General features: G+C 39.4%; 1 protein-coding gene across 1 annotated transcript in view; it reads right to left on the bottom strand.

Moving 5' to 3' along the window:
- Positions 1-26,828, bottom strand: part of pigeon (protein) — a 179,509-nt gene that overhangs the window by 16,135 nt on the left and 136,546 nt on the right. Inside the window, exons 13-19 of the mRNA XM_067126903.1 lie at positions 19,813-20,019; positions 9,214-9,384; positions 7,118-7,219; positions 3,199-3,281; positions 2,800-3,014; positions 612-833; positions 319-390 (exon numbers count right to left, since the gene is read on the bottom strand). Coding sequence (XP_066983004.1) covers positions 319-390; positions 612-833; positions 2,800-3,014; positions 3,199-3,281; positions 7,118-7,219; positions 9,214-9,384; positions 19,813-20,019 — 1,072 coding nt within the window. The remainder of the gene's footprint in view (positions 1-318; positions 391-611; positions 834-2,799; positions 3,015-3,198; positions 3,282-7,117; positions 7,220-9,213; positions 9,385-19,812; positions 20,020-26,828) is intronic.

The raw sequence follows: 26,828 nt of genomic DNA on the forward strand, positions 1-26,828 counted from the left end.
TATTTCTCATCTTAAGAGGACCGTGTAAAAAATATTCTATTTCATTCATGCACTGTTTATTCTCTTTCATGAAAAATAATTTGTATGATTACAAAAGGAGAATATTTACCAAACTAAATTTAGGTTCTTAATCATGAGCTATTTCTTTCCAATAACTTTTTCTTGAAGAGTGTACTGACAAAATTAATTATTGTACTACGCATTCTGAATCAAAACCAAACATCTCTGTAAATATATTCTAGGTGTTAATTTTATCCAAAGAGAGTACAATAGCAAATTAAAAAAAAATACCAAATTGTAGCTTCTGTACTACCTTACCTTTAGCAGTTAGCAGATCTAAGAAAGTATCAAATGGAGACAAACGATCAGCTGTTGGAAAAGCAGTCAGACCTGAAGATGATAAAAAAGGGTTTCATGACTTTTATTTTCTATAAAATTTGCAAATAAACCTAAAGATTCTCAATTCCTTGAGAATCAAAATATTACCATAACAACAATCTTTGTGAAAGTCAAAATTCTTTTAATATGCAAGAATTCATTGAATGAATGAACATTTTAGTACCAAGAGATAAAAACAAATCTTGATCTTTTTCAGATGCTTTATATTTCACCTTTATTCTGAAGATGTTGAGCATTAATCCTGCCAGACTGGGTAGGGGTGCGAGGTTGCCCTGGCCCTTCTCCAGCTAAAATAGATGCAGCATGTAATCTTGATCGCAGTATCAGAGACATAGGATGCTGCCAGTACTGTAATGCCCTTAGACTTCGAACAACTGGTACAGATGATACAATCTCTAGCTTTCGTTCCACATTCTTGGGCGAGTCATCCAAGTCTGAGAAAAATACAATATTTTAAAAATTACTGTTGTTTCTATTTCACTCAGCAATTTTCTGAACAGATAAAAATTTGTACTTCTCTGCAGTTGTTTTTATTATTTATACACTGTCCTTTTATTATCACTACTATTTTAGCATACCTGAGGACAAAGTATGAATTTCCAATCATCCTTAATTCATGCCACTGTGATGGCCAACTGGTACAATGCCATTTCAAAATATATCTAGTATAAATCACTGCAAGTTATTTAAGCAAATAACTGTTCCTTTTCATTTTTGATAGTTATGTTCCTAGACAATCTACATCCTGTGCAAATATAAATTTATGTAAATGAGTGTGCCATGATTAACCTAATCTACCACAAGCTAAGTTTAATGCACACTATATGTACAGAAAACTTAAATAGTTTAAATGTTTTGTTTCCATTATTGCACTTTTCACGATAACTCATGTTCATCAGTTAACAGGTGGTGCTGATTTTAATTCCTCTTGGCTCAATTTATAGCAATAACTTGCTACAATTAGCTGATATTCTTACAAGTGTCTTGGAAAAGAACATGTATAACTTGCTGAAAGGCACTACATCTCCCTGTCCCAGTATATCTTGCATATATTTTGTTCAAAAACATACTCGAGGATTATTGCTGGTTTTATTTCTTATCTTTTACCATATTATGTAAGCTGCAATTGTAATTTTGCAAAATAAAGAAAAAAAAATATATTAGAAAGAGCATGTGCAACCTGCTACACTTAGCTGATCTTCTTACAAGTGTCTTGGAAAAAGTTATGTATACCTTAGTTTAACCAGACCACTGAGCTGATTAACAGCTCTCCTAGGGCTGACCCAAAGGATTAGATTTATTTCATGTGGCTAAGAACCATTTGGTTACCTAGCAACAGGACCTACAGCTTATTGTGGAATCTGAACCACATTATAACAAGAGATGAATTTCTATCGCCAGAAATAAATTCCTCTAATTCTTCATTGGCCGGGCAGAAAATTGAGTGCGGGCCCAGCAGTGCTAGCCAAGAACGATACCAACCTGTCCAATGAGGAACTGTGGCTTGGAAAGGAGACCCCAGCAAGGTTGGGAATATCCACTTTCAACTTCCTGTGGTAGGTACAAAAAATTTTTGAGAATTTTTTTTATACCATGAGTATCTGCACGTCTTTGTCTTTCCGAATTTTTTTTTATACCATGAGTATCTGCATGTCTTCCTCTTTCCATTGATGTGTTTTCTTAAACTGGCAGACATTAGAACTTTACAGTGTTCTGGCATCAGAACTTCACAAAATATAAGGAATGCAGCGTATTCAACCTTCCTTTGAAAAAAAAAAGGCTAAGGGAATCAGTGAGAAATTAAGCTACAGTTCTGACTGTCAACTGGTGGTTATCCCACCATATCAAAGCTACATAAAAGGAAATTAAGTTATCTTATTTCTAGATAAAAATACACACTAAATGAGGATGAAAAGAATGGAAATTCTTGACCAGACAATAGAAAAAAAGATGAAACACCAGGAGGTAGTGCTTACTGCTACACACAGACAGATATTGACTGTGCTTGTTGCCTGAGAACTGAGGGTCCACCTGCACTTATGCAATTACAGCCGCTATTCACTTTACGTATTTACTTCAGAGGGACTAAACCAGATGGATACAAGACCACAAAATAGGCTAAGTTACTGATTTGCTGTGAACAGATACCATTCTAGAAACGGCATCAAAAAGTACCCAATGCTAGCAAGTTTTCTCTATACATGTAATTATTTCCAAAAATTATGGAATTTTTAAATATACAAGTAAGCCATTATCATTATCTTTGTTCTGGGTAAGGCCAGAGTCAGATAACAAACCCCAAGTTCAGTAAGAAGCTAAAAGAATGGAAAATTCTTATTGGAACATTATAAATCTCATAAAATACAAAGGTCAACACAGTTCCCATATATTTATACTCACCATAAATAATTTCTCTTAGTACGTCAACATTCAGCTGGAGAACACCTCTTCTGACATACTGCATAAAAACATGATGAGGTAAACATCTGTAAGCAAGATATGACAAGAAAGAGTTGTAGCCTTGTGGGAGTGGATAAGCCACAGCTTCAGTAGCAGAATGATAACGCTCTAGAAGAGTGAAGAGACGGTTAGCAACAGCTTCATCCAGCTGTTCTCTGAAACAAACAAACAGGACATCTAAGGAAATCTAAAGTTATTGCACAATTCTGTGACTTTCACACTCTCAGTTCTACATTTATGGTTAATTTCATGAGAGAAATTTGTTAAAAAGTGAAGCTGACTAAGATGAATATGAAGTACTACAGCAAATAAAATAATTCAATATATTTCATTACTTACATAAAAGTGAAGCCTTTTTCACCCTTTTCTGTAGGTATCAAGGTCTGTGATGAACAGAGAATTGAACATAATCGACGGGACACCTGAAATTTATAGATAGATTTTAAATTCTTCATAAAAATGCAACATATCAGCTGAATAATAAGATTTCTCTTAAGGATATAATTTCAAATAAATATATGAAAAAGATTTTAAATTCTTCATAAAAATGCAACATATCAGCTGAATAATATGATATCTCTTAAGGATATAATTTCAAATCAATATATTAAAAAAATATCATTATATACTGTCATTAAAAAAATCAGGATATGGTCAACCTTAAATATCTTTTAACCAACTGCCACTAGAGATGCCGTAACCTATGAAAGTGAGGCTGTAGTTAAAGTTTCAAAACTAACAGCTGCAAACAATCTTTTGCAGTGTTTTGTGATATTCTGATTAACTTACATCATTCCTTCAATATGCACTTTTCTGTCTGCTGGTATCTGATCTGAACTTCTACCTACTATAGAATGTGCAGTTTTGACAAATATATTAAATTCCAGATCCCTTACACCTGACCATAAGAATTTTTTGTGGTGATGAAACGTGTACATATATGATCTGACACAACAGTGAATATATTGATATATATATGTTCTCGAATGTGTCAAAACTATGCATCATTAGAAAGCTAACATAGCACAATAGTAATACCTCAAATTACGTTGTTTCCAGTTTCTGCATTTTCAATTTTACAGCGGTTTTTGTTGAAAATAACAGGGAAAAATAAAAATCAACTTACATTGGTTTATGCATCTACTCATACATATCAGTCAGCAAAAATTGCCAAAATGCCATAAAAATACAGAATTCTATGGTCCCAAATCACATTAGAAACAAAATTTTTTAAAATGTATAAATTACTGTAATAGTATACAGTAATGTAAAGTAGCATATGAAATCATTTAAAAGCTTATTCACAAAAATCAATATGGAAGTACCAAATCACATAAAAAAATGTTATATAGTTTAAATGTTTTAACAGCTATAAAACATTATACCTGTATAGTGCAAAGAATAAAACCGTTCAAAACCTACAAAATATAAAAAAATAATGTCATAATAAATGACAGTCAGCTATTATAGTTCCATGGCAGCACTAGTTCTTGACAGCAAATTCAAATGTATGCCTGCAAATGTGTTAATTGCAGTGTCTTGTTTCCACTTGATTTGTCTTCTAAAATTAGTCCCATGACTCCGATGGAAGTTCCTACCACTAGTGCTACTAAGTGTAATGTTATAATAACCACTATGGAAATGATGAAAAGATTGTTGCCATAGCTTGTTATGTTGGTCTGAGGGTAAAAAGATTGTTGCCATAGCTTGTTATGTTGGTCTGAGTAAGACAATGGTATCATCAATTGTTTATGAAATGACACAGATGTCAGAGATGATGCTCCAGGGATGAAGACCTCTATCATCGAAAAAAAATTCTTCCTGTCTGAATGCCAGATTCATGAGCATATTCCCTAAAGCCAGCTACTGATTGAAGAGAGAGCGTTGTCTCTGTTTGTAGACCTCAAGGAATTTCCTGAGGATTTAGACAAAAAACTAAAGAAAACTTCCAGATGGTTAATGCAGCTGAAGCGGAACATAATCTTCAAAACATCAGGATCCGAAGCAAAAGTGCATTAACTGACAAGCTAGCAGTGTCCAAATTCCCTGCCATGCTGACATTAATGAGCAGCAGCAGTTTCTTCCAAAACAAATATTTATTGTGGAAGAAAATACCGCTGTTCATTTGTATCCAAAGAAGAGTGGTTGCAAAAGACCATTTGACCCTTCAGTTGGGTGGCAGTTATACTGGTGACTGGTTTATCATGAAGAGAATCCATGTTATATGGATGTCCAATCCCAAGACTTGAGTGACCATCATTATTTTTACAAGCTTTTATTTAACTTGATTTCTGTGTCTGTCTGTCTGCTTGGGTCAAAACTTTTAACTCAATTTTCGACCTGTTCCTTCGTCCGATGGACTTGAAATTTTGCATGGTTACTCAATCCTGGTGACAATGCAACCTTACATAATCAGTAGGTCAGCAGTGCTCTCTAGCGAACCTACAGTGACCTCTCCCAGTACCTTAGGATTTGTATGAAGTGAATAACTCTTAGGATTTTTCATACCTTCTTTGACCCAATAGAATAAGTTAAGTATTCGCCAATTATTTTAATTTTATTTTCCAGTCTGCATTTATTGAAATGCAAACACTTGTAATTATATAGCAAGGAAAATATGAAAAAATAAATGACAAAGTAGCATCACGTTTTTCTGTAAAACTATACTGTACAAAACAGCTGGGGACGAGACTTCACAGACTGTTAAACTGGCTGGGATGTGTGTTGCCTACATGAAATCTTGTTTTTTAAATATTTTTATGGTGATTAGAGATGAAACATCAACAGTGATAAAATATTCTGTTGTGTACTGTTATAATATGTATGATAATCATGGTCAACTAAACTTGTAATGAAATATGTACAATAAATCAGACAAAGGAAAAAATATGGCAACAATATCTCCATCATCCGTAGTGAAATTCTGGAATTGTTTATTTTTGTGTTTTTTTTGTTATGGTACAGTAACTGATATTATTTTCATTAAAAGGATATGTACTGTACAGTACAGTACTGATATACAACAGAGAGAGAGAGAGAGAGAAGATTATGTCGTCACAGAAAAATTTTTTGCTATGAGAATGACGGCACATGAATTTTTTAATAAATTTATTGCAGATGGTGAGGACTAACTACAAAATGACGTAAACCAAGAACTTACTGTAGTATAAATAATTTTTTTATCATAAATACGCTTGTACTGTACGTAATCATGAAAATACTAACATGACGCACAAACAAAGCATTCTCTTTGGAGATTGTGTCCCGTCATTCTAAACTACCCATGTATTTTAGATATGCTGCATACAGTAGTACTATCCTAAAATACATACCTGTACAGTAAATATTTCACAATCATCTGACAACACAGGAAAATTTTCTTTCATAGTACGGCAAATGTGAAGCCCAGTGCATTGTAGTATGCATGGCGATGATACTGCGCAGTTACTGAGGCCAAAAAATATACGTGTCTGAATGACGGGACAAACTGCTGTAGTGTATGGAAAAGAGGCAGCAAAGCCACATTGAGGTAGAAAGATGAGAATACAGCATATAGGAAAGTATGGGAGGCAGTGTGATTGATTTTACCAATTACCTTTATTTCTTTTGTGTTGAAGAGAAAAAACTGAAGGTATCTCCAATGCACGAGAGCAGTATTCAAATTTGGAATGGATAAGGCCAGTATAAAGCTGTAGTAAAGGGAGATAGAGGAAATTTAGTGAGATAAAGACAAATGACCTTGTTACTTTAAGAGCCTGTTCTGTAATTTTAAGTACAGTATGTGAATATTGATGAGAGAGAAGCTGTACTCCACTTCTGAGGGAGTAGAAAAACTTATATTTGAAATCAGACAGAAAAATACGTTGAGACATGGCACTAACATTCAAAAAGTTAACACCTGTCAAGCCACCATATTTGCTCTGAGATCAGCAACCCTTACAGTGCTAAGTAATATGACTGCTTCTGATCTACCGCCAAGCCTGGAATTGGACACCCTGCGTTTATTCACACTGATTCATAAGAAATTTTACCTCTGAAGAAAAGTCTATCACTTCCTTCAGGGATACACTGTACTCTCCATCCTAGATTTATGTTCCTGATTATGAATGCACATGGATCGTGAATTATCAGGCCTGGGCTAAAACTGGGCATACACTCTAGCCATCACAGTAGTCTTTGCATCTAAAAGAAAACCTCTTCCATAATTCATCAACAGCAAGTTATTCACAGTAAAAACAACACATTTCATTGTTCCTACCTGAAGTTGTGCGCAGACATATTTACTGGCGACCGCATGCACTCGCATTGGAGATTCATGTGGAAAATGCTTTAAACAGTACATACTCAGTTCTCTTAAAGTCTGGAAAGAAATGTCTCAAGTAGTATAATTGGACCAATGAGTTAAAAAACAAGATTCAAATATATATCTATATATTTTCACTTCGTAATTTGTACCAAGCAAAAAATTTTGCATCCATTTCTGTCATTTCTGCTAACATACCATATTTGATGGCATATAAGACTGCCCCATCCCCTTCTCAGAAAGGAATATTAAGAACAAAAAAATTGTTACATATATATATACAGTGGTTTGTTTGTGCTGGGGATGCGCCCCACATAGGCCATCTGGGATGTTTATAAAACCCATCTAAAAACACTTAGAACTGCACATATTGATAGCTTAAACACAGAAAACCCTGTAAAAAGTTCCTTTATACATGAATATTTTAATAGTTTTATCACAAAAGTGCATTTATTCATGAAAATTATATGAAAATACAGTAACAGTGAATAAATGTGAAAAATACAGAATATGCAGAATTTTTTAAACTTGTCTAATGATGGCTAGATATGTTAATAGAGAAACCTTATGCCAATGCGTGAGTCAAATAACATTGACAAATGAATACAGGGGTTCACTGTATATATATATATATATATATTTATATATATATATATATATATATATATATATATATATATATATATATATATATATATAAATAATATAACATATATATATATATATATATATATATAATATATATATATATATATATATATATATATATATATATATATATATATATATATATATATATATATATATATAACAAGTGTGGCAGAAAAAACTTGGACAAAGCAATGACAAGGATAGCAGGAGAAATATTTTTAATAATAATTCTTCTGTAATTTGCAAGAGAAAACAAAAGCAGCTTCGGTGTAGCAGAAAGCATTTTATAACACCATTCTGATGGCAAGGAATTTATGAGCGTTTAAATTTGCAAACAAAATGAAAATAAAAAACTGAAGTAATATATGAAATTATAAAAAAAAATCTGTATTAGAGTTAAATTTTCAGCAGTTTAATTAAAAACAAGTTATGTACATAATTGTGTTTTTGTTATGTAAAGTCAATGAATAAGCCTAGCCAAGGCTAGCCTGCCTGTGTATAAGTACAAGTACGCAACACATTACGTATACTATGCATTTACAGTGCTCCCACCCTCTTTCTCAGATACAGTATTACTGACATTTATTTAATGCAGTACAGTGCTATGTACTAGCATTACATATATTTTTCAGTCTGTGTATGTGTACACATACACTTATGCATCCTGTCAAGGTAAACTACACACTTTACTGTACTTTTGCTGACCTTTCCAAACAGTTCCTCTCTCTCTCTCTGTTATTCTCTCTCTCTCTCTCTCTCTTCCCTTTTCTCTCTCTCTCTCTGGAAAGATTTTTGACAGAGAGAGAGAGAGAGAGAGAGAGATGCCTCTTAAGTGCATTACTGTGAGTAGTTTTAACGTGTTCGTCTACCATCTGATACATGTGTGTGAGTGAGTGTGTATGTATGTATGTATGTGTATATACGTATCGATGCAAGAATTTCAGCACTTTTCATGCTACCATCAGAGTTAGGTAACCACAGGCTGATGTTTTGTTTAAGATGCTAGGAACTATTTAATTAATAATGAATGACAAAATGACAGTTCAGGATTTATGTATGGCATTTTAGGATTTCTCTCATGCAAGGGAAAATTCCAATTTAATCGGCAATAACTGAAGGTTGCAGGTTACAAGGGATTTTACTATAAGTACATCACCTTTGCACAGAGAAGCCTGGTGTATATTTTGAGCTATTTTTTGGGAAAGAGGCAGTCTTATATGACATCCAATACAGTACTTGATCTCTTTCAAAGAACAAATTCAAGCTGTAGGATGAAGTGACAAGAAATGACTTGTATATTCATGATGGAATTTCATCAAATCTGATGAACTACATACCACTCAAAATGCTGAATTGACATTTTGTGTAAAGATACAATTAAATGATATGGTTTTTCATACCACTGAGAGAAGGTGCTCCAGTTTTGAGGATGTTGTGTTTTCTGCTTCATTGAAGGGGAGAGGGTCAAACATGAGATGAGCTAAAGTAATACCCAAGGAAGTGATGGTGAGACCACCAACAAGAGGACTTGCAGGAGACACAGGAGTGCTACCTCTAGACAGAGCTTCAGGCTGTTGAATAAAGAACAAAATTGATAAAGAAACAATGTGCAGTACTCAAAATACAGGTTAAATTCAATGAATACTCCAGTTGTAGAAGAAGTAACTCCACATTTACCACATGATTACGTCTACAGTATACTGTATAGCCTTTAACTGTTATTTCCCTGGATTAATTTCTCGGAACTTGTCGAAAACCATGATTTCACAAACACATAATGACCCCAATTTACTAACAAGTTAGCTTCCAGTTGGTTTGCATTTCCTTTGTAACCCAGCTGTAGGCCATAAAGATCATTATGTTTTCTATGTTTAAATTCTCAATACTCATATAACAGTTGTGTAGTATACTGTCAAGAGCATTTAACTAAATGTAGTGATAAGTACATTTCACTAACGCTCTAAATTGTGACCTCTTCAACCAATTTATGCAATGTGGTAAGTAGAGTGAATTTTAAAGTAACAAAATTATGAACAAATGCTGGACTTGGAAACCCAAATGATTGCATTTCAAAAGATTCATAGGCCAAAATTTCCTAAGTAGGAGGATTTTCAGTTACTTATAAATAATCTAACCAGTAAAACTGAGTTGGGTTTTAAATCATTTGACCTTTTCATCTTTCTCACTAATTCAACCAACCATCTATATAAAATCATTAATATTTCTTGTACACTTTGGCCTGGCCAAAAGAATTGCATACATTCCAACATGACCCTTGGTATAAATGGAAATATCACATAAATATTAACTTCTTATGGGATAAATACGGATAATGTATTAATGTATGCTCTAAATAGCTGTCATCCATTTACTGGCCCAAATCACATTTTTTGCCATAAATATAACTGAATACTCCTCTTCCACATGGAATAGCTAACAAAACATGAAATGCAATAACAGAAATAAGAAAAAATTATACAAAACATAAAAATATTGAAAATGTGCCATAATCCCCGTACAGTAATCAGTATCCACTTCCCTTATTCTTATAAGGCTAATCAACCTCATAGCCATTTTTCAACAATTCTGAAGCAAATTTAGCAGACATGTACACTAACATTCATGGACCATTGCCACGTAAAATAAGTCTAATCCTGATGTCACATTGTTGCTGAGGAACTGCCTTTTCATGGGGATGGGCAAATGAATATAGGCAAACAAATGAGACTTGTAACAAGATAAATCAGATGGGAAAAGACTAATGAATTAGGTAATGAAGAGAAAGAACGGTTAAAAACTGACAGTCCTGCTGTGAGGAAACAAGCTGAGGAATTCTGGAGAGAGCAAGTACAGTAACAGCATTGCAGACTTACAAAAAGTGAGAAAGGTTACTGATGGGTACCTGAGGTTCCAAATGGTGTATCCTATGTAAGATTACCATTTTTCTATGTTATACAAAAGGATATTGAGTTCAGGGACAATTATAGACTATGAAAGTGGGCATATTAATGAAGGATGAGGTTATGATGAAATATTCTACTGGTAGTATTTAATAATTTGGGCACAGTAAAATATGAATCTTAACTTCAAAAAGTGATGATTTTTACCAGTTGCGTAAGGGTGCAAAATTTAGAATAACTCTCTCTCTTTTGCCTTTATTTCTCTTCTAATGGATTCACTTAAAATAACAGCAACCACAGATGACAAGTCACTTTTTAGCTTGCCCAATACCTTTTCAATTAAACTTACATATATTTCTTGAACTTAAGAGCAATCACATTACCACAAGCGTTGTGTTTAGGGCCAAGAATGATGAAAATACTGTATTAGATGCTAATTGTGAAAAACTATTTGTGAAAAAGACATAACAGAAACACATGAAAAAAGAGAAAAAACAAACACTACCTAATAAAGGGATTTTGACAAAGGAAAAATCTATTTCTGAGGAAGGTCCCGTGTCACCCGGTGAAATTCCATTACAGCACGAATTTCTAGGTATAACCTTGCTAGATATACCAGAGAAAAAGAGCTTTCAGGAAAGCTGGGGTTACTACCCCCAGTCGAGCGTCTTCTAGGAAGACGTCGGTATAAGGAGGGGTGAGTGAATACCACTACCACGGAAACCTACTCGAAAGATCTCTCCCTATCAAAACCCCGGAACAGAGCGGTGAGCCGTTACAGCCCCCACACCAAACACCCGCCAGGACGGCGACACCAGCGCCACCTACCTCATTCCATGCTAGCACTAACCCCAGACTTGGCATGTGCAAGAGGGGGAGAGTACTAGGTGATTCAGGGAGGGTCACCGGGTGACATGGGACCTTCCTCAGAAATAGATTTTTCCTTTGTCAAAATCCCTTTTCTGAGTCCAGTCCCGTGTCAGCGGTGAAATCGTGATAGAGAATCATGCCAAGGCTGCAACTACCAGGAAAAGAAATGGGGGTAATCTGAAGAAAAGGCAAAAGTTTACCAAAATAATTTTAATTAAGCAATCTCTTCCGTGTAGCAAGAATATTAAGACTAAGGCATACTAAATCTAAGGCACATCAAAAAACTTAATACTATGAAACGTGGGGAGGTCCCCGGCACGACGGAGAAGAGGCCCCAAAAACCTTAAAATTACTTAAGCAAGGTGAAACATGAAAAGCGCACAAAATAACTGCAAATATAACCTTAATACTATACACGTAAACTTAGTCTAAACACGTAAGAGACAAAATCAATGAGCATTAACATATACATATATCTGGGGTACGTGGAGCCAAATAAAAACTGTCCAGTACCCCATAAGAAAAACAATCATGGCATGTCAGATTACACTTTTTCCATCAACAGGTACAAGAAACGTCAATATGAGGAGCCAGGCAGTGAGGTATAATCAACCAGGAGAATAAGCAGAAAAGCAAATGAGGCAGGCGGGCGGGGGGGAAAGGAAAGGACAAGGATATGATTAATTAAGGTGGGGAGATGACACTTCCCACAGCTATGGTAGAAAATTTCAGGGCTTCGAGCGATTTTAAATAGTGGCGTTTAAACACTAGAGGTGATTTCCAACCCGTAAATTTAGATAACTCCGAAAAGTCCATATTATGAAAGTAATTAATGGAAGTAGCAACTGCTCGAATATCATGAACCTTGGGAACTGAATCTGGGTTGGCCTGTTTAATGAAATATAGAATTTGTTGTCTTATAGCATTTAGTGAAAGAGTACCACCTTTCTCCCTGATAAAAAGAGGACCCGACTTACTCTGTGGAGTTCTTAAAAGGTAAGATTTAAGTGTATAAACTGGACATAAAGACTGGTCTTGAGGAAGGGCACCACCTTCCAAGGAGACCACCTGTCCTGTGGGTCTTCGTTCTTAGCTAAAAATCTAGGGTCAGGGGAAAGGAGGACCTCTCCAGACGGGAGGAAGTTCACATAATTATCACCTCTAGTGAGAGCCGACAGCTCTGAGATTCTAGCACCTGAAGCCAAGCTAATCAAAAATAAAGTCTTCCTTAACAGATCCTGATAAGAGCAATGAAAGTTATCCATCTCTGATGCTAACTTGAGGACGTCATTGAGAAACCACGTAACAGACTGTGGGCGTGATACTGGTCTCAGACGAGCGCATGCTCTGGGGATAGATGAAAAGTAGGAATCTGTAAGGTCGATTTTAAAGCCGTAAAGAAATACTTTCTTTAATGCTGATTTGATTGTGGTAATAGTGGCCGGAGCAAGGCCTTTCTCAAACAATGATCTAAAGAAGGAAACTCCTAAATTAGCTGTCATGATTTTGGCTTCAGATGCTTTTAGGAAGGAGGCTAATTTTTGACTGCTGAGTCATACTGTCTAATAGTAGAATCTCTTTTATCTGATTCTAAAAACAGAGTGTTGACAGGGTCAATGTTTGCTCCTTTTGGGCTGCGAATTTTATAAAGTCCATAAAACTAGGGCATTCTGAATTCTTGAGGAAGCTGACACAGTCTTGGTTTGTACTGTCTGAGTCAGAATGGGCTTGGGAATCCGAAGACTCCGTAATCCCAGTTCCTGAAGAAGAGGGAACCAATTGCTCTTCGGCCAATAGGGGCTACTAGGGCTAATTGACCTTTGAATGTCCTGAGTTTGTGTAAAACTTTCAGCAGTAAATTTATTGGGGGAAAAGATAAATCTTCTCCCAATTGTTCCAATCTACTGTCATTGCGTCTATGGCGAACGCCTGAGGGTCCAGGTTGGGGCCACATAACAGGGGAGCTTGAAGTTGCTCTCCGTTGCGAACAGATCCACTTGGAGGCCCGGAACCCGGCGGCAAATCCATTTGAAAGATTCCCGTCCAGGGACCACTCCGTCTCCAACGGAGCAAGTCCTGGACAGGGAATCCGCCACCACGTTCCGCACCCCGCTAGGTGGGTGGCTGACAGGTGCCAGCCGTGCTTGTTCGCCAGGAGAAGATAGCAACCATTACTTGGTTTACTCGGCCTGATTTGGAGCCGCCCCTGTTGATGCAATGAACTACCACTGCGCTGTCCAATACCAACCTGATATGAATCCGGTTGGGGCGGATTTTCTTCAGAGTTAGAAAGACCGCCATAGCTTCCAGGGTATTTATATGGAACTGCTGAAACATTGTGGACCACGTTCCTTGTACTTTTTGTTTTGGTGAATATCCCCCCAGCCGGTTTAGGGAAGCGTCTGTGTGAACAACTAGTGCCGGAGGGGAAATTGAAGCGGAACTGTATTGGACAGGCCTCTGACCGAGGTCCAAGGTCGCAATCTTGTCTTTAAGATTTGAGGAATGGAGAGACCTTGTCTCTGAGCTTGACATTGGCTCGACTCCGCCACACTCTGTTTATGTCTTTTAATTTCGCTTTTAATAGCAGGTCTGTCACTGAGGCAAACTGAAGAGATCCAAGGACCCTTTCTTGGGACCGGCGGGATGCTGATGGATTTTTGAGGAATCTCCTGGTGAGAGATGCTATCTCTTTCCTCTTGGGAGGCGGAAGGGACAGCGTGTGAGATGACAGATCCCACTGGAGACCCAACCACTGAAACAGGGACTCCGAGTCAGGCGGGACTTCTCTCTGTTCAGTTGAAAACCTAAGCGACTCCAGGAAATTGATGACTATGGGCGTAGCTTTCTGACACTCCGGAACTGTTGGTGCCCAAATTATCCAATCGTCCAAATATGCTGCTAGGGATATCCCTTGGAGACGGAGTTGTTGTACTACCGTGTCCGCCAGCTTTGTGAATATCCTGGGCGCAATGTTCAGACCGAAGGGCATGACCCTGAAGGAGTAGGCCTGATTCCCGAGTCTGAAACCGAGGAACTGAGAGAAGTTCCACGCCAACCGGGACGTGATAATAAGCGTCTGAAAGATCGATAGAGGTGGTGACGGCTCCACGCCGAAGTAGAGTCCGTACTTGAGCTACCGTAAGCATCATGCGAAATTTGTCGCATTTTATGTAGAGATTTAGACGCGACAGATCCAGGATCACTCTTTGCTGATCGGAGTCTTTTTTGGGAACAGTGAATAACCTGCCTTGAAACTTTAGGTGCCTTACTTTCTTTATTGCTCGTTTGTTGAGCAATTCTGTCACATAATCCTTTAGGATTGATGTGGGTGGCTGGTAAAACCTGGTTAGAGGAGGAGGGTTTTGATCCAGCTCCATCCTAGTCCTTTGGACACAATGCTGTGTGCCCAAGGGCTGAAGGTCCATTGGTCCCTGAACCAAAACAGGCGACCGCCTACCTGTGTTCTCTCAGTGGGAGGGAGCGGGTTTATTCCCCCTACCACGTCCAGGTCTTCCCCTTGGGGTGGTGTTGGGCTTCCCTCTATGAGGGGCTTTGCCTCTTCCTCCCCTTGCAACCCTATTAAGGCCGTGAAAGTAACCACGGCCCTCATATGTGGGGTTGTATGCTGGTGAGCCACATAGGAGGGTGCAGCTGGTTGGACCAGCACATACTGTTGGGGGTGAGCCTTGGAAGTAGAAGGCTGCGCCACTGCCGAGACCGGGACGGCTTGGACTACCGCCTGATGGTGGGGCCTCTTATGCCTCCTGAAGCGTTTACCTCCTCTCGATTGGGGCGGCCGATTCTGGGGTCTTACGTTTATAGGCTGGGAAATGCCCCAGCGAGAGCGAAGACTCTGGTTGGCCCGTGTAGCCTCGGCCATAACATTGTGACCTCCTCTTCAGGGAAGAGGTTAGGTCCCCAGATCGAGCTTTTCACGAGCTTGTTAGGCTCGTGGCGGATAGTCGCATCGGCAAAGATGAACTTCCTACATTCCAGTCTGGCCATGATAAATTCAAATAAGTCAGACTGGAAGCCTGCCAGCAAGGATTTAGCCAAAACTTGGAAGAAAGGCTCATCCGAGCAGGAGACGGCAGTAGCTTCAGTAAGGCATACGGAGTTCAAGGACCGGGCTAACTTAACCCGAGCATCAAACTCCGCTTTCAAAAGAGCTTCCGGCAGCTTGGGGAGCTGCTCACTGAACTGCGTGGAAGCGCAGAAGGGGTCCAGCTTCCCGACCGTGAAAGTGGACGGGGCTTCTAACCAGAACTCATTACTTCCTGGGAATACCAGGGAAGTAGGGTCTGTCTCCCTTAGCTGTGGTAATGGATTACCATCAAAGCACGCTCGGGCCGTAGCCAGGGCGACTTTGTCAAGCAGGTGGGTAGGTTGTCTCCCAGGGCAAACATAGTAAAGTTGCCCTTGAAAGGAGTCAACCGTGTTGTCTGCCTGCCACTCCGTCCAGAGTGCGCAGAAGAGCCGACTGAGCTTGGTCCCTAGGGACGATGACAGTCTCCCTAGGAACCTTGTCTGACCGAATCCAAGCTTCCTCCGTAAGCCTCACGAAGCCTGGGTAAGGGGGCAGGAGATCGGGGGAAGAACTCCAATTCCTCCAACCGTCTCGTGCCAAGACCATCAAGTGTCAGTTTGCCATCATGTTGGATGGCCCGGAGTGCAAATCGCCAAGGGTTACCGACATCGAAGCGGCGGGAGGTCCGCAGTGTCGGGATAACATACTGTGGTTCGGCTGGGGTGGGTGAGCCATTCCCGCCAGTATGTTATCATGACTGGCCAACTTTCTCGGAGATTTTGTTAAATCTCGAATCTAGGTCCTCCGTAAAAACGTTTATAGAGTTGATTGGCAAAGGGCCATTCGTCGAAAGCAGGTTGGCGAGGAGGGCTTGGTTTTGCAGCCCTCTTACCGCGCCTTTGCTGGAGGAACCAGACTTGCTCCCGGAGGCTACAGGTCCTGAAACCTTAGCCTTCGCGGGGAAGGGCGATGCCTTCTTGGAAGTCGAGGACTTGTAGCCCTTCGCCTTCCATGAAGTCTTCAACTTCAACTTGGGGATAGCAGACGGAGCTCTATCACCCAAGGAGGAAGACTTCACAAAACCTGCGAAAGAAGATATGGATGAAGCAGGGGAGTCAAATAAAGGGGGGCCCGCCCCAACAACCTCACTTACCTCACCACTTACCACCTGGTCCTGCTCTATGTTCATTGGTTCCAGGTTGAGATCCCATGGCGTGCGGCACGTCCTCCGAGACCTCAGCGTAGAGGATATCCACTTCAGGGTGGCTGGGTCTCATCCCGGATTTGCTGGATGATAGGGGTGGCAAGGTCTTCAGGCACTGCGGCCGCCACCCGTGCGCGGGGGTAAAGCAAGTCCCTCAACCTGGCGCCGGGCGTAGGGCTTCCCCGACGGAACGTTCTGCCAAACCCAGCCACCCAGGCCGGAGGGATTCCAAGGCAGACTTCTTGGAAGCTTTTCATCCGCCTGTAAGAAAGCCAACAATTAGCTAAGGACGAAAACCATTCCGGGAACCTCATAAACAATATACCATATATAATATGAGGAGCATAAAGCAGGAGTAATGTAAAGACTGTTACTTACCGACTCATCCTGGACAGTTGTGCAGAGAGCGAAGCAAACCTCACAACCATCAGGGTGCCAAGACAACCAGGTCATCCAGTCGGACCGCACAACCAGCGTGGGTCCGGCAAACTACGTGACCCACAAGGGTTGTTGGAGGAGGCGGTGCACCCCGGCTCCTCACAGCGAACAGTCTGTAAGTAGAAAAGTACATGAACCTCCCACCCTAAGCAAACTAAAGCTGGCGAGGCCGGGAAACTCAACTGCAACCGGAATACTCCGGCGGAGAAGAACTCCCTAATCATAAACTGGGCCAATAAGCTCTAAATTACACAGAGTGGAAGGTAAAGGTTTTCCAGACCCCGGAGTACTCCGGGAATCTGAAAAGAGACCAGGAACTAACCATAAGGGCTGCCAGTAAAATAACCCATCTGAGGACCCCGGGTATAGGACCGGACTCACTTATATAATATATATAATGAATTAAGGAGAGTACTCCTGTAGATAAACAGACTTATCTAAAACAAAAACAAAAATAATAACAGTAATAAGTGATGGTAAGAACTCAAGAGGACGGAAGGATCCGCTCCTCTATAAAATGAACAACCTTCGCCCTTACTTCCAGCCGGAGAAACAAGACGGGTAAAATGCTCAGTATGTTCATAACATAGGTTGAAGCAATATTGTTACCGTATCAACGTAACCCGACGGGGAGACGAAAGAAATGGATAGTGACTCGAACACGTTCGAGTAAACAAACCACCAACCCCAATACAGCGATGCTAGGGACGATATGGGAGGGAGCGAATCTCTCAACCAACAGGAGAAGTCCCTGAACTCGGAGAAAACGCCATCTAGCGTCACCCGCACGAGTAGAGCAAGGCTGGAGAGGAGGAGGGGGGGGGGGGGAAGGAGGAGGAGTAGGCTACCAGGAAGGAACAGGAGACGGGGAGAAGCTCACCCGCTCAACTGCACCATACCTCCCAGACAATGAATCTTGGAAGGGTAGTATAACTGGAAGCAACGCAGCCTCAAGCCCGACTTCTACCTAGGCGAAGCCTAATATGGACCTAACCTTAATATAGGCTAGGAAAAAGGAGGGCAGAAGGGGAGGAGGAAGCAACAGGGAGAGAAATTTTGTGCTGAGAACCAACCAGGATCGAGAATGGCGGGCAAGGGGCGACTAGCCTAGAGGAAACACATCCAAAGAACTCGATTCCCCCCAAATGGAGGAAGAGAACTAAGGGGCTCACTCTGCCCACCGAAAAACGATCCCGGAGGAAACCGCAACAAAACTCCCTCAACCTGAACTCCCCACCCAGGGCAAGGGGATGGAAGCAATCAAGCCTACTCCACAAAATAACCATCACTCATAAAAACTAAAATGTGCTCAACAGAGAGCGTAGCCTACCACGGGGAAGCGGTTAGATCTGAGGCTGCCGCCAGCACCCGAGGTAAACCACCCAATAAAATAATAAAAATAAAACTAAAACTAAAAGAGAGCACCATCTTCAAGCAAAAATTAATTAGCCTAGTAAGACCAAAAATAACAGGAACCCAACCTGGAGGGGGGGAACCTAGACGGGGCATCACTCCCACAAAGGCCCGTAGGCCAATGAACGTAATTCATAAGGGGGGCCACCCGCAAGGAACCACCAGGAAGGGAACCAAGGGGGCAAAACTATCTATAACGACGGGGAGACAACTCCAACTGAAAAGAACAGAAGGGTCGCGCTGGTCGACATGGCTGGCGGGGGACGCGTGGCGACATAATAAGATCTCAATATTTATGAAAATACGAGACCGTAACAGCCAAAAAAATAGAACAAAACCCCACAAGAAGATGGTACTTAACTTGGAAATGGTAAAGCTGCTCACGCCATCGCAGAAAGCAGAAAATTCCAAAATAATGGAGACGAGCACACAAAAAAACAGCGATTTCACGTGCTAGAAAATGGAATGAGGTAGGTGGCGCTGGTGTCGCCCGTCCTGGCGGGTGTTTGGTGTGGGGCTGTAATGGCTCACCGCTCTGTTCGGGGTTTTGATAGGAGAGATCTTCAGAAAGTAGGTTTCCGTGGTAGTGGTATTCACTCACCCCTCCTTATACCGGCGTCTTCCTAGAAGATTTCTCGACTGGGGTAGTAACCCCAGCTTTCCTGAAAGCTCTTTTTCTCTGGTATATCTAGCAAGGTTATACCTAGAAATTCGTGCTGTAATGGAATTTCACCGGCTGACACGGGACTGGACTCAGAAAAGAATCTTATATAGGTATATGCATGCTGCCTGGAGGCTAAATGAAATCTAGGTAGGCTTCTATTCTTGGCCTCATGGGTAACAATACACTTGTTACAATACTTTTTATGCAAATGCATGATTATGAACTAGCAAATGCTAAAGAAAATCTTTATATGAAAAATTTATTTTTCATTTATCCTTACTGTCCGTAAAAAAAAAAAAAAAAGATATGAAAATCTCAGTGCTTCTTATTCAACATTGGATATGCACATTAAACATGGAAAGAGACAAGGTGTACAGAATAGGAATTCAAATAACAGACCACAAAATGTTGCAGGAGTTCAATTAATAGTAAAGTAGCCTATAAAAAAATAAGCGGAAAAAGTTAAATAAAATTTCATACCTTGTATGAGTCTAAAGAAACCATCAGCTTGTCAACAACATCAGTAAGACTAAAGCGATTGTGATGCCTGCGGCTAGTGTGCTCCCAAAGCTTTGTCCAAGTGTCTGAAAGTGATCTCACAACCCGTTCTCGCGGTGACAGAAGCATAATGCATGCATTTTCTAGGAAGCAGTAGGATATTCTAACATTTTCTTCAACGGGTGATTCCTGTAAAAATAAAAAACTTTGAAGTAATTTGTATTTTTCATCGGTTTACAAACCAGAAAATTTTAAGTGGTGAACATCTTTCATGCATAGTTGAATGGTTGAACAAATGTAGTTATAAGAGTTATACAGATAGCCTGGGTCTTTTGCCTCAGGGATTTAATGGTGTGGTGGAGGTGGGATATACAATAAAAGGGTCTGCTAAGTATACCAGGGAAAAACACAATTTACTTTTAAAAAACTTATTTGCTCATTTGGGAAAACAAACCGATACCTCTTAAGTGGAGACTTACTCTTTAGGTGGGAGGTTATCCCAAAAGTGGGTGTAGTAACATTTAATCAAGAAGAAAATGTTCTTGGGTTTGAGAAATGTCCATGAAAAACATTCTTCTCAAGAACCCCCTACATACACGGTCAGAAGGAGGCTAGAAAAGTAAAGCCCTAGGCTGTAACCCATAAAAGTTAGGGAAAGCACTTTCGAAGAGCCATGGCACTTCTCATAGGGAATGGCAGCATACACTAACTATCCCTAAGTAATGGGATCTGGAAAGCAAAAGAATCCAAATTGAACAATACAAAATAGAGTTTGGGAAAGCTCTGTCATGTCACCTGCCCCCTTGTAGAGAGGGACGACCGAAGGAGACGTATTCTAGACTGACTAGAACTGCTTGCTTGCTGTGTAATTACCTTTATCTCAACTGATGTTCAGCATGTACTCCAACCTAATTGGTGCTCCAAGAGGTACAAGGGGAGGAAGGAAGCGATCCATACACACCACACCCATACTTCCAAAGAAAAACTAGGTGTACAGCACATACTCAGACAAGATACTTCTCTGTCCAAAAGGAGCTAGATTGATTACATAACCTGTTGAGCAGCCACCACAGGTCCTAAGGAGAAGGTGTCCAAAGACTTGTAAGCAACATCACTCAGACAGAATGAGGTAAAGGTGATCTGTCCATGTCAGACAGCCTCTCTCATTACAAGGGAAACAGAGAAGTTCTTAAGGAAAGCAGGGGACAGGGCCATGCCCTTGACTTTGTGAGCTCTTAAATGAGACTGGAGAAGGCACATTTGAAGATACTCTATACATTGCCTGAATGATCTAATGAAGCCAGAAGATAATGTTCTTGGATCTCTCCTTATTATGTCAGCCAGTACTAATGAGGTCTTCTACATTCCTGTCTTAGTGTATGAGTACTTTTCAAGCTCGGACATGGCATAGAAGCATCTTATATAGGTTGCCCCCAATGAAATCCCAAAGGGAAGGAACCAAGGAACCAAGCTCTGAGTATTGAACAACTTACGAAATAACATGCAATTCTCCCATTCTTTTCACTAAGCCATAACCAAGAGAAAAACAGTCTTCAGAGTTTAATCCTTGCCTGAAGCCAATGGCAGCGGCTCATAAGGAGACTTAGTCAGACTTCCTACTGCCAGAGAGACATCCCATTCCAGAGGTTGAAGCTCTGTAGCAGGAAAAGACTGTTCAAAATTTCTCATCAGCGTGGACATTCCAATAAAGTAAAAACATCCAATCCCTTTAGTTTAAACACTTGTGACAAAGCTGAATGATAGCCTTTCACTGCAGAGACTATAAGAGACTTGTCTTGGTGAAGACAGATAAGGAAATATCCTATCTGATAAGGAGAGGCTCTGACTGGAAAGGTACTCTTTCTACGACACTAATCATAGAGAATGACCCACTTCCCTTGACAGGCAGTAGTAGAAGGCCTACACCAGTGTCCTGACATTTCCTGCATAGCCATGCAAGAAAAACCACTCTCTTGATGCACTGTGACCTCCACACTTGAAGTGAAGGGAGTGAACTGACCAATGGTACCTTTGAAGGTGGGGTTAACAAAGAAGAGTGGGACATATGGGTAGCTCCCTTGGAGTCTATTAGTAGGGACAGCAAATCTGCATACCATACTGCCTGCAACCACAGGGTTGCCACGAGAGTTATTCGTAGGTTTGGAGTGATAAAAACTTGGTTGATTGTTCTTTAAAGAAGACTGAAAGGCAGAAATGCTTACACATCCAAACAGTCCCAGAGTTATTGGAATGCATCTTCCATTACCACCCAAGGATCTGGAATTGGAGAGCAAATGACTGGAAGTTTCTTGTTCAGCCTGGTCACAAACAGAGTAGAGGAGGACCCCATATCTTAAACAGTTTTTTTGCTACTTGTGGTTGCAGATACCACTCTGTACTAAGCATCTGACCCTAGCATATTTCTGTTGCCTGGGATATACCTGGCTGACAGCATTACTGAATGGAGAACTGCCCACCCTTGGATCTACACAACTTGATGGCAAAGAGCTTCAGATATTGTTCCCTTACTTAATGACAAAGGCCACTACCATGGTGCTGTCACTCATCAACAGCACAGAGTGATTCATTATTTTGTCTTGCACAATTAACCATGCAGCTAACATCTCCAAAATATTGATGTGTAAGGCAACTAGTTCCACCATCCACAACACTGCGATGAACACCCCTTTCAGGTGAGTCACACACCCCATCTCTGAAGCGTCTGAGAATAAGAACATATTTGGAGGAGAGGAAAACAGGAGAACCCCTTTCTGGAAATCTTTGTCATTTAGCCACTATCAAAGATTTTTCCTGACCTCCCAGTTCAGTGGAACAAGATGTTAAGGACAATGAAGGTGAACTGACCAAAATTGTTTCAGTTGTCAATGGAAAGACTTTAGGTGACAGCAATCATGAGGAACAAATTTATCTTGAGACAGTCAATGACTGAGAGTAGAACGAGCTACTTGCTGCTGTTGAGACAGGAATTTGTTTGTTAATTCCTTGAACTTGACTATCCAGGAGCCTGCTGAAAAGGCTTTCATCCTCACTGAGTCCAGGAGAATACCCAGGTACGTTTTCTGTTATTTGGGAAAGAGGTCAAATTTCATCCAATTTACTACAATGACTAGTATCTTGCAAAGATCCAGAACATGATGCTTGTCCGGAATTAAATGTTGTATTGACATGGCTAGGATTGACCAATCATTGAGGTACTGCCACAGATAAATACCTCTCAGATGGGCCCATGCCCAAACTAAATTTAACACTCTTGTGACAACTTGGGAAGCTGTAGACAGTCTGCATCAGAGAGCCTTGACCTGAAGGACTGTCTATATAAAATGCAAATATTTTTTAGTCTTGGTGAATGCGTATCCGAAAGTATGCATCCTAAAGATCTATTGAAAATGTGAAGTCTCCCTTTCTGACTGAAGCTAACATGGAATGGGGGTTTTCCATCTTAAAATGATTCTGTTGGACATACTTGTTCAAGAAAGACAGATTGATTACCAGTCTCCATAATCTGGTCACTTTCTCTACTGGAATAATTGACTATAAAAGTCTGGAGATGGCTGGTTTACCACCTATGCAGCTCTGCCAAGGTGAGGCTTTTCTGGGAAATTTGGATGGTAAAAAGGGAATTGAAATGGACTGTTTGAAAAATGGACACATCAGTTCTTGATTGGTATCCTGTAACCCTCTCAGAGAATAGGCACCACCAAGGGCTCTTCTACCTATTCCTGCCACTAGGTCCATGCTTGAGAAAGGCAACTCCTACTCATGGCAGTGGAGATGGGGGATTGCCTATCTCAACAGGTGTTTTCTCACTTCTTGATGTTTCCTCCTCTCCTAGGTGGGGCTGCAACAAGAGGGTAAAAGGGCTGAGGAGGCTGAAAGGACAGGGAAGCTGTATCCCTTTTCTTAGATGCAGATGCTTTCATAGTCTGTCTTGGCTGCTGATAAACAGGTTTCTTTGCAGTACCAGAGGAGGAAGATCACACTGAAATTAATGATCTAGTCCCCAAGGACTTATCCAGAGGTTTAAAAGAAACACCCCTGCTGAGGATAGTGTCCCTAGAATTCGCTATTCTTAACTCAGAATGTCATGTCAATACATTTCCTAGGAAAGAGAAGTGAGGAACCGACTGAGTTATTTCTAAGAGCAAGTGTGCTGTCATTTGATACTTGCTTGAAAAAAAAAGACAGAACTTTATCTTTCCTACAAAGAATGGTATCAGTACACTGATTCAAACACTGATGAGCTAGAAATGTTGGCAAGACAAAACCAAACAGGCTGTTTGGTTCACTGACAGCATGGAATGAGCATGTGCATACGTACATACCCTACGCACTCGATTGTGTTCATCTTTTGGTTTGAAAAATAAAAAATGAGAAAATACAGCAAAAATATAAACGTGAATACTGAAGCATAAAATATACATAAAAAAAGTAAAGGAGCGTGTGTGTGTCACTATACTTGAGCTTCAATCTGAGCATGCCTTTTATTGTTCTCTCACAGCCATCCATGGTTTTATGACCATTAATGTATCTTTACACAGCAATATCCTTATCAGTTGTTACCATATTGTATTACCATACATACATAAGATAAAATGTGTACGTGTGAACTATAGACCTAGGCTAGCTTAGGTGTTACACTTAAAGTCTCTATTTGCAATTGTCAAAAGGGCTATTACAGCTTGTCTCTATTTGCAATTGTCAAAAGGGCTATTACAGCTTTATATAAGATAAAGGTAATGGTAATGAAACTGTTATTTGACTTACAGAATCCATTTATAAGTTATTGTTTTATTATATCATCACCATAATATGTATAAAAAAATGATCGTCCTGCCATTTGTAATGTTTACGTTCTCAGAATCAGCTGACTGAGCCTACTAGTGAAAGAATTAAGAAAATAATTAATGGAATTATTATTTTTATTTTAGTACATAAATGTAAAATGGGTATACAGACACCAGCCAACTTATGGACATTCATCTTACAAACATACAGAGATACAAACAAATGGGATTGCAAAGTAAAATTGTGTTCAGAGCACTCCCCAGTGCCACCCATTAGTTTAAATTTTTTCTGACTGCCCAATCTATAAAATACAGTACTGTATGTGCAGTGAATTGTTTTGCAGGATGAAAAAACATGCAATACTGTATTGACTTTATATCCTACTGTTCTTAAAAAGGCATGCAGAGTACAATAAACAACTTAAGAACAATTCAGCATTTGAATGGTCATCTGGAACATTACTTGTTCATAAGTGGTGTGGTGTCTGTATAAAGGTAAACTAACATACTTTGTGTTAAAGTAAAATCCCTTGAAATCACAAAACAGCTGTTTCCCAATTTATTTGTTTACAGATGTAAACATACCTCAGTTGTTGTTTCCTTTCTCTCTCTCTCTCTCTCTCTATATATATATATACATACATATATACACACACACACACACACACACACACACACACATATATATATATATATATATATATATATATATATATATATATATATATATATATATATATATGTCAGTACTATACATATCCTTTAATGAAATATGAATTACTGTATCATAAATATGAAAACACGAACCTAAAGATACGTTAGGAAGTTCATGACACCACTGGATGAGCGCGTACATATATACGTGTGTGTGTGTAATATATATATATATATATATATATATATATATATATATATATATATATATATATATATATATATATATATATATAAAAGAGAGAGAGAGAGATAAAAACTGAGATATGTTTACATTAAAGCCTAATCCAGCAACACAAACACTCCAACATTATTTTGTTTATATTTTATGCTACACTATTCTCATTTATATTTTTACTGTATTTTCTCATTTTTTAAAATTTTTACAAACCAAAAGATAACACAATCATGTATGTAGGGTACATGAGTATGCACACCCTCATTCCATGCCATCTGTGGACTTGCTACAGCCTCTTCAGTTTTGTCTTGCCTACGTATGAAATTCACATTTTAAATATTCTTCCGGTGATTACAGATGAAATATCAAAAGTAATAAAATATTCTCTTTTGTACGTTACGATACATGTGATAATCATACTCAGAGCCAACTAACTTGTAATGAACTACAGTACAGTAAATAAAGCGAAGGAAAATTAATGGCAACACGTATGTACATATGCACGCACTTCCTAGAGTTTGTTTCGGTTCGTGTTTTTATGTTTATGATAGCGTAAAATTCATATTTCATTAAAGGATATGTACCATACTGATATATATATATATAAATATATAGCAATTTAGTGCGAGGAGAAGGACACTTCTTTATTCCTTTCTAGGTGCTTTATTTAGCTGCTGACGTTTCAAGACGTTCAGTCCCATTTTCAAAGCTATATAATAAAAAGAAACATATATTAAAAAACAGACTCGGAATAACATAACATAAAATTATAACATAAAAGTATCAGTATGTTAAAAGGAAGAGTGTTTATTTACCAAGTGGTGCTGAAGGCACAGACCGAGTGACAGTCCGGGTCAGGTTCAGCTTCGACGTGAACTCACGAGAGGTATAGAGGTGTTGAGGTGGTCTGAGTATTTAGTTGGGGACAAGTTGTTTAATGAAAAGTGATTCTAAAATTGCTAGTTGTTGGTCGTTAGGAGTTCGGCCTATGATTTTAAAATCTTTGTAGTTAATATCGGCTTTGCATTTCTTTGCATGTTCACGTATGCAAGAGAATTCTGGGTTAGATAATTTAACACCCGTTCTGTAACTCACGCCTCGATGAGAATCAATCTCACTTTTAACAACCTGCGGGTGGAGCGACATATTTCCCCAGGTTACATCTGGGGCAATTAAATAGGTAAATGACTCTCGAGGTCATCAAAGGAAGAAGACTCTCTTTGTGTTTGAATAAGGACCTAATTGTCAATGGATTAGAAGGTATTAGCTTTAGGTCAATTGCTGGTAAAAACTGTTTATTA

Source organism: Macrobrachium rosenbergii, chromosome 3, assembly GCF_040412425.1.
Source record: "Macrobrachium rosenbergii isolate ZJJX-2024 chromosome 3, ASM4041242v1, whole genome shotgun sequence".
Lineage (NCBI taxonomy): Eukaryota > Metazoa > Arthropoda > Malacostraca > Decapoda > Palaemonidae > Macrobrachium > Macrobrachium rosenbergii.